The 10,000-nt window shown below is 33.4% G+C and overlaps 1 protein-coding gene across 1 annotated transcript; it reads left to right on the forward strand.

Moving 5' to 3' along the window:
* The first annotated feature begins 9,026 nt into the window (after positions 1-9,026).
* LOC137650794 (protein FAM200C-like) lies at positions 9,027-9,590 on the forward strand. Its single transcript, XM_068383949.1, has one exon. It carries the CDS (start codon positions 9,027-9,029, stop codon positions 9,588-9,590), a length of 564 nt encoding a protein of 187 aa, XP_068240050.1.
* Positions 9,591-10,000: the final 410 nt, after the last annotated feature.

Below are 10,000 nucleotides of genomic sequence, written 5' to 3' on the forward strand. Positions count from 1 at the left end.
TTACAGTACTCCGATAATAGGGAACATATAGTAAATTTCACCAGATTGCCCTAGATAATAAGGCACATACAGTTGCCGTAGATAATAGGGCATATACAGTCAATTTCAGTTTGCCCTGGATAATAAGGCAGATTCAATATATTTCTCCAGATTTACCCAGATACTAGGGCACATATAGACAATTTCATCAGTTTGCCTGAATAATAGGGCACATACAGACAATTTCACCAGTTTGCCCTCATAATAGGGCACATACAATAAATTTCACTGGTTTGCCCCGAATAATAGGGCATATACAGTCAGTTTCAGCAGTTTGCCCCAAAAATATAGAACATACCATCAATTTCATCAGCTGGCCCCGGATAATAGGGGACGTAAAGTCATTTTCACCAGGCCCAGATAACAGGGCATATACAGCCTATTTCACCAGTTTGCCTCGGATAATAGGGCACATGCAGTCAATTTCAACAGTTTGCCCAGATAATAGGATATATACAGTCAATTTCACCAGTTTCTCCACAATAATAGGATAGATACAGTCAATTTCACCAGTTTCTCCCCGATAATAGGATAGATACAGTCAATTTCACTAGTTTGTTCTAGATAATTAAGCACCTGCAGTTAATTTCACCAGTTTACTCCAAATAATAGGGCATATACAGTCGATTTCACCAGTTTCTCCCGGATAATAGGTTACATACAGTCTATTTCACTAGATTGTCCTAGATAATTAGGCACCTGCAGTTAATTTCACGTTTGCCCCAGATAATAGAGCACATACTGTAATTTTCTCCAGTTTGTCCCAGATATTAGGGCACATACCGTCAATTTTACCAGTTTTCCATGGATAATAAGGCATATACAGTTGCCTTAGTTAATAGGGCATATACAGTCAATTTCACAGTTTGTCCCAGATATTATGGCACATGCAGTCAATTTCACCAGTTTGCACCAGATATTGTGGCATATAGTCAATTTCACCAGTTTGCCCTGGATAATAGGGCACATATAGCCAATTTCACCAGTTTACCGAAGATAATATTGCACACACATTCAATTTCACCAGTTTGCCCAATATAATTGGGCACATACAGTCAATTTCACCAGTTTGCCCTCGATAATAGGCACATGAAGTCAATATCACTGTTTGTCTCAGATAATAGGGCAAATGCTGTCAATTTAACAAATTTGTCCTTATAATAGGGCATATACAATCAATGTTTCCAGTTTGCCCTGGATAATAGGGCTCATAAAGCCAATTTCACCAATTTTTCCTTGATAATATGGCTCACACAGTCAATTTCACAGTTTGCCCCAGATAATAGGGCACACACAGTCAATTTCACCAGTTTGCCCAGGATAATAGGTCACATACATTCAATATCCTCAGCTTGCCCCAGATAATAGGGCACATACAGTCAATTTCTTCAGTTTTCCCCGGATATGATTATTTGATAATGTGAACATGCATTTTACCATTGCTTAGGATTGTTCGTAATTAGTATGAGTAACATTTAACCATATGCTTTTTTTTTTTTTTTTTTTTTAATAAATGACGTCTTTCCTTCCAGACAGTACTACATTGGATTCCTCTCTTTGGTTATTTTGTCTTTGCCTACACATACACCGAATAGTCTGATCTATTCATTTCACAATGTCTGCTTTCTTCAAACACCTGTGAACACTGAGATTACCATACAATTTTTCTTCCCTCAAGGGGTTAAATACTGCAATGTGATTGTTCAGTGGCTACTTTCATCCTGGCAAGGGTAGGAGAGACTCTTTAGCTATAGTAAGCATCTCTTCTAGAAGAAGGACACTCCAAAAACAAACCATTATTCTCTAGTCTTGGGTGGTCCCATAGCTTCTGTACCGTGGTCCTTCACTGTCTTGGGTTAGAGTTTTCTTGCTTGAACGTACACTCAGGCACACTATTCTATCTTATCCCTCTCCATCTTGTTTTCTTTTTTTTTTTTTGTATACATGAAAGATCTATTCTAATATTGTTACAGTTCTTAACATATACTGTATATTAACTGTTTTTTACTTCCCTGTAGTTTTTTATTTCCTTGTTCCATTTCCTCACTGGGCTATTTTTCCTTTTGGTTTATAGCATCTTGCTTTTCCATTTACAGTTATAGCTTAGCTAATAATAATAATAATAATAATAATAATAATAATAATAATAATAATAATAATAATAATAATAATAATAATAATAATAATAATTGCTCAATACACACATATTTCTTCAATTGAGAAACATATGTTTGTCAATTTTCGAAACGTATTTGTGATTTGTGTTAAGGTTTTTTATCCATATTCTCCCATCTATTAAAATGCTATGTTTTGTGACGATGTTTTGCAAATCTGATCAAAATCAGCATCATATTCGCTGGTCATTTATAATTCTCTCTTTTTCCATCAGCTTTGGCTAAACTCTTCGAAAACACAAAATATTAGATTCTTATTGTTTATAGACAAAACATAACATTGTGTTTTACTCTTTTAACCAAAAATACTTATTCGTTTAAAAGCGAGACAAAAGACCTTTACCATTAATATTTTTGTTCAGTTTGTGGTAAACAATTCAATAAGCTTATTGTAATGAATAATAATAATTCTTTTACAGATTCCACTGGGAAATAAAACATTGTCATTTCCTTTATAAAATGAATGAGAAAATTTTTATAACATTGTTTTAATTCATTTCACAAACTTCAATAGACAGCAGATAATACGAAATTACACCACCAAACATTGAAATACTTTTGTCCAAAAATTATTATAGTGAAAAGGATATCGTTTTTGAGTAACGTTTGGCAGATAAGAAGATAATCCTCTGGAATGAATAAGATTACTTTAAGTAATTACAATTGACATGACTCCAATTCATATTAGAGCTTCCATAATAAAAAAAGAATGGATTAGAGTTGAATAATTATTATACTAATGAAAGGAAAATGCATGAAACTTCAGAGACACATGCGTATACGCAAGAACACACAATATCTCTTGCTGGGCTCTGCAGTTTTTATTTACTATTCCCAATCAGCAGTAGGCCATTTTATTTCACAAGTTTTCACCTTATTCTACTGTTCTGTGTCTAGGATCTAACACCATTTCAATTAGATACCTAATAAACATCAGTGGAAACATAACACCCCTGTCACGCCAAACTAGGCGTTTCTCTCTATCTCTCTCTCTCTCTCTCTCTCTCTCTCTCTCTCTCTCTCTCTCTCTCTCTCTCTCTCTCTCTCTCTCTCTCTCTCTTACGAAAATAAAATAATCTTTCCTTTCTCTTAGTGTCCCTGAATTTCCTTCATCCCCTGGTTAAACAGTTGTAAACCTATTTATTACTAGATACCATAATCTTATTTACATTCGTACATATACAAAGAAACACACACACACCCATATCATATATATATATATATATATATATATATATATATATATATATATATATTTATATATATATATACATATATATATATATACATATATATATATATATATATATATACATATATATATATATATATATATATATATATATATATATATAGAGTATATAAATATAGTATATATATATAGTATATATATATATATATATATATATATATATATATATATATATATATATATATATATAGATAGATAGATAGATATATATATGCATAATTATATATATATATATATATATATATATATATATATATATATATATATATATACAGTATATATATAAATATATATATATATATATATATATATATATATATATATATATATATATATATGTGTGTGTTTGTGTGTGTGTGTGTGTGTTTGTGTATATATATATCATATAATCATGTATAAATAAGGACAAATACGATATATATATATATATATATATATATATATATATATATATATATATATATATATATATGTGTGTGTGTGTGTGTGTATGTGTTAGTGACATGGAACATACCGGAATGAATTTTTGCCCCACCAGTTCTCATGGTGAAATTCCTGAGGTCGAAAGTCCTTTTGGGCGATAGGATCCTCTGTATCAACACAGACGCTTCGATGTCCTCTCTAATCACTTCAACCGGAGGAAAAATTAATTAAGCGCCACGAGGTCACATCCTTCTTCCTTCTTTCCATTTCTTGCAGTTTGACGAAGGCAAAGGATTCTATTTTCACATATTCACATTTTTCACATTTATACTTTTTATGCATCGCAATGATTTCAAATGGATGTCGTTTCGGAATTTTAAAATATATTCTTCCTTCACCTTCTAATATATTTTTCTTAGTTCATATATATCAGAAAATGGCTTTTCCTTTAAGAGTTTTTTTATAGGAATATAAAAATTCTTCGTGGTATTTTCTCTATGAATTCTTTCTGGCTGAAATAGAAATAAAATTCATTTGTATTTCCTTATTTTTCCTTGGTCAGCATTTATTGAGAAAATCACATTCTATTTGATTTTATTCTTTATGAAATTCCCAAAATAAGAAAACATTTATGGGGCAAGAACGCAATAAATTGCTTTGTATGAGAAATTATTTGATGCAAATCAAACACAAGGTTTATATTCCCCCGACAGGCTTTCATATAATAAAAAAACGGACAATTCTCTCCAACTTCCTGCAAAATATAATAAAAAAAATAGTGTGAAAACTTTCATGAAAAAGGAAATTTTATTTCTGCCTTTGTTCCGATGCGGCGACAACCATTTGCACAAAGTGCATCTCGCATCGCTGAATTAAAATAATTATGAGGATTTGGATGATGAGGCATTAATCTATTCAGTGTAAGTGGACTGTTTGCTTGAATGGCTGGCTGGGGCATGTCCGCATATCAATTTTGAAATAACATAATAAAAACATGAATATAAATTATGTGGATGCTGGTCTACATGAAGGATAATGGGACACTATTTGTATGAACACACATGAAATGCAGCATTGTGGTATATACATATAGCCAAACACCCACAGAACCAATGATCAATCTTTTTATTTGGTTTTAACCTTTTTACAACTGTATTTTATATATTCATCCTTTATCAATGTATTTCAGGATCTTTGCCCATCTTTTCTTTCTTTTTTTCAGCCTCCATCTATATATCTATCTATTTATATCCCTTATATAATAAAAAGCAAGTGTCTGCTTAAATATATATATATATATATATATATATATATATATATATATATATATATATATATGTATATATATATATATATATATATATATATATATATATATATATATATATATATATATATAAGAATATATATATATATATATATATATATATATATATATATATATATATGTATATATATATATATATATATATATATATAAGAATATAGATATATATATATATATATATATATATATATATATATATATATATATATATATATATGTGTGTGTGTGTGTGTGTGTGCGAGTATGTAACTATATATATATATATATATATATATATATATATATATATATATAAATATGTATATATATATATATATATATATATATATATATATATACATATATATATATATATATATATATATATATATGTATATATATATATATATATATATATATATATATATATATATATATATATATATATTTATATACATATATACATATATATATATATATATATATATATATATATATATATATATATATATATATATGTATATGTGTATATTTATATATATATATATATATATATATATATATATATATATATATATATATATATATATATATATATATTTATATACATATGCATATATAAATGTATGTGTGTGTATATCATCATCATCATCATTATCATCATTTCCACCTACGCCTAGTGACGCAAAGGGCCTTGATTAGATTTCTTTAAATATTTACTGGGAGATTTTTAGCACCCCGCTATGCCTGGGACTGGGGGCCATTCTGTCGTTTTCTCTTTCCATAAACTGTCTATATCCATAGGGGATCCATTAGTTAGATTCATCAAATGATAGCTAATTCCTTGTGATGGGCAATGCCTAATGTGGAGGATGTTCCCTGCGTGAGAGGGAACATCACCAACTAGCAGATCCCTCAAAGGTTGAGAATTTGATATCAACAAACTTCATTCTCAGGTGACAGAAAAAGCTCCACCCAAAATGATTCAGGATGAGGTACAACGTCAAGTCAAGAGGCTACGAAGGTTGATTCAAATAAAAATCTGGCAGCTATTGCTAATTACCAGAAAGCGATGACGCAGTCACCACTTGTGATGGCCGATGGGGTAACGTCCCTGACTGGCGATCGCCAGACTGGGGCTCGAGTCCCGCTCAAATTCGTTAGCTCTTTGGTCGCTGCAGCCTCACCACCCTTGTGAACTAAGGATGAGGTGTTTGGAGGATCCTCTAAGTCTACCTGCTGAGTCATCAGCAGCCATTGCCTGGTCTTCCTTGGTCTTAGCTTGGGTGGAGTGGGCGCTTGGGCACAGATCATCTGTATATATGTTCTTTCTTGAGGGCATTGTCCTGCTTGATAAGGCAGTGTTACTGATCATTGCCTCTGCCATTCATAAGCGACCTTTAAACCTTTAAAACCAAGTTTCAAAAATGGATTCATCCAACCTTTAGAATATGCAATTACTTCTCCAGGGGGACACAGTTTCTTCTATTAGACTCTGGTGTGGAAGACGTAGACAGGATTCTGATTTTGGGGGACAAACTGTATGATTGAATTAATGATTCAATACCAACACTGGTTTATTGATAGGACCCTTTGCATGTGTCTGTGTATCCTTTGCCAGCTGTCTGCATTTTATGTGTTAGTGCAAGAGACTATTATGCCTTTCCTATATGGATTATTTCCAAACAATATGCCACTTTTAGACTTTCTCCGAGGTTGTTTTTATAACCTTGAAATGAACATTCAAATTTTAAAAATTTTATCTAGCTTTTTATATATATATATTTTAAATCCTTTTTTTATGTTATTCCTCGTGTTTTTTTTTACTTTGATTTAAGATTCAACTAGATAGAGTTATATTCTTTTTAAAATGAATTTGTTCTTGTTTTTCCTGTACGTTTCCTTTTACTTTTTTATAGCTTTTAGATAAATTTATTGCTTCACAGAAATCGCTCTAAAGTTATATCTCTCAAATAGACAATCGCTTAAAACGCTCAAATGAAAATCGCTCCAATAAAAAGCACTCTAGAGAATGGCTGGGGCGGGGGGGGGGGTGTGTATAGGTATACCTGCTCAATCATCACCAGCCATTGTTTGGCCCTCCTTGATCATAGCACGGGTGGAGAGGGGGCTTGTGTGCTTATCGTATGTATATACGGTCGGTTTCTAAGGCATTCTCCTGCTTGATAGGGGAATATCACTGTCCCTTGCCTCTTGAAGTCACAAGAGACCTTTAAACCTTTGGTGTCTCTCCTGCTATTCCTGGGCGTGGCTGACCTGCTCAATTGGCTTCCCTTTACTGATCGGTCCCATGCAGGGCACCTCCTCCCATAATTCCTCCAAGGTTGGCCATTATGTCCCCAAAGGAGTTAGAGGAAATGTGGCATGCCTCTTGCCAGTTATCTTAATTATTATTATTATTACTTGCTAAACTACAACCCTGGTGGGAAAAGCACGATGCTGTAAGCCCAGGGGCTCCAACAGGGAAAATAGCCCAGTGAGGAAAGGAAATAAGGAAAAATAAAACATTTAAAGAACAGCAACATTAAAATGAATATCTCCTATATCAGTGGTTCCCAAACTGGGAGGGCGTGAGGACAATACAAAGGGGGCGTGAAGCTATCTGCTCGAAAATAATTGTTTAATAGAATAATAAAATCATTAAAAGATCAAATATCTGTCATTACATACATGCAAAGTATAATTATAGCAGTCACTCCAACCCGTTTTCTATTAAGCTAGTTCTCTTTACACGTTTTGGACACGTCAGTGATACCAGCCAACTGACGCCACTGAGGGACTCGTCACAAACTCCCAATACTTCATCCCGTCAACCCGAGCACATATTCCCCTTGTCCACGGTAGGGATTTCAATCCATATGTGATTATGGAGTGTTATTGTGATTTCATATGTGATATTAAAATGGCTGTTCTGCTGCATATAATTATGTCAACGTTTTCAACACGTTCTTACATCATATCTGAAATGTTTGTTTGTGTGTATCGATGGTTGTCGTCAGTTGCGTATCGATGGTTGTTGTAGCAGTGGTCAACTAAAATTGCATATGTTTTTATGTGTAGTATATGATATGGTGAACAGTGACGATGTGGGCATGTATGAGTGACATTGTAACCTTGACAATTTGCAAGGGTAGAACGATGCAGTATGGAATGTCTTGTTGATTGTGTGAAATACTCGTTGTGATCGAAAGTGTGAAAGGTGAATAATTCGCTGTGAGTTTTGTATGCTAGTTTGAATGTATGTGGGGAAGTGTGTGCGTTGATTCCAGTATAAGCAGCGAATCAAGTGTGTGTGACAAATTAAGTGTACTGTATAACTGAGCATTTTCGTGCGTGTAGTTTTACTTCGTTTGCTTCTTCTCGTTATATTTTCTGCTGTTGTTCTCATTGTCATTTTTGTTAAGATATAAACCACGTTGTGTGCTGAATATTTGTGGTATGTTACAGATTTTTGATTTCCAGTTGTGTGACCTATGTTATATGAATGTGTGGTGTGGTGCATGCCAATATAGTAATGTTATATAACTACTTAGTTGTTCTATGGTGCATATTATAAATTTGTTGCTATTTTCACTTTGCAGAGATGTCTGGAGCAAAAAAAAGAAAGTATTCAGATGAATATATCAAATATGGCTTCACTGTTACAGAGAGGAATGGAATTCATCACCCTCAGTGTGTCATATGCCATACAGTCCTCAGCAATGACGCCTTGAGACCTGGTCATCTGGAGCGACATTTGAGCACAAACCACAAAGCATTAAAAGAAAAGTGAAAGGAGTTCTTCACAGCCAAACTGCATGAGCTGAATCATATGAAGCTTGACTCAAGCAGTGTTTTTCATCAAGAAACGTGGAAACTAGTGGAAGCATCTTACGAGCTGTCACTACTTATTGCAAAAACAGAGAAGCCTCACTCTATGGGGGAGACTCTTGTAAAGCCCTGCCTTTTGAGAGCTGCAAATATTGTGCTTGGGGAAGGAAGCCAAAGAAAGTTATCAAAGATTTCCTTTTCGGATAACACAGTGAAGCGTTGCATTGATGAACTTTCAGAAGACATAAAAGAACAAGTTTTGGACAAAATAAAAGCATCTCGCTTCTTTGAAATACAGTGTGATGAAAGTACTGATGTTGCTCACCTCTGCCAGCTGCTTGTTTATTCTCGATTCATGGATGAAGGAACTGTGAAAGAAGAAATTCTTTTCGCAGCAACACTGGAGGCAACAGCAAAGGCCATCAATGTTTTTTCAAAGGTGCATGAGTTTTTCCATGAGTACGGTCTTTCATGGGAAAAATTAGTCAGTACTTTCATCGCACTGTATTGCAAAGAAGCGAGATGCTTTTATTTTGTCCAAAACTTGTTCTTTTATGTCTTCTGAAAGTTCATCAATGCAACGCTTCACTGTGTTATCCGAAAAGGAAATCTTTGATAACTTTCTTTGGCTTCCTTCCCCAAGCACAATATTTGCAGCTCTCAAAAGGCAGGGCTTTACAAGAGTCTCCCCCATAGAGTGAGGCTTCTCTGTTTTTGCAATAAGTAGTGACAGCTTGTAAGATGCTTCCACTAGTTCCACGTTTCTTGATGAACAACACTGCTTGAGTCAAGCTTCATATGATTCAGCTCATGCAGTTTGGCTGTGAAGAACTCCTTTCACTTTTCTTTTAATGCTTTGTGGTTTGTGCTCAAATGTCTCTCCAGACGACCAGGTCTTAAGGCGTCATTGCTGAGGACTGTATGGCATATGACACACTGAGGGAGATGAATTCTATTCCTCTCTGTAACAGTGAA

Source organism: Palaemon carinicauda, chromosome 12 (genome assembly GCF_036898095.1).
Source record: "Palaemon carinicauda isolate YSFRI2023 chromosome 12, ASM3689809v2, whole genome shotgun sequence".
In the NCBI taxonomy this organism is placed as follows: domain Eukaryota; kingdom Metazoa; phylum Arthropoda; class Malacostraca; order Decapoda; family Palaemonidae; genus Palaemon; species Palaemon carinicauda.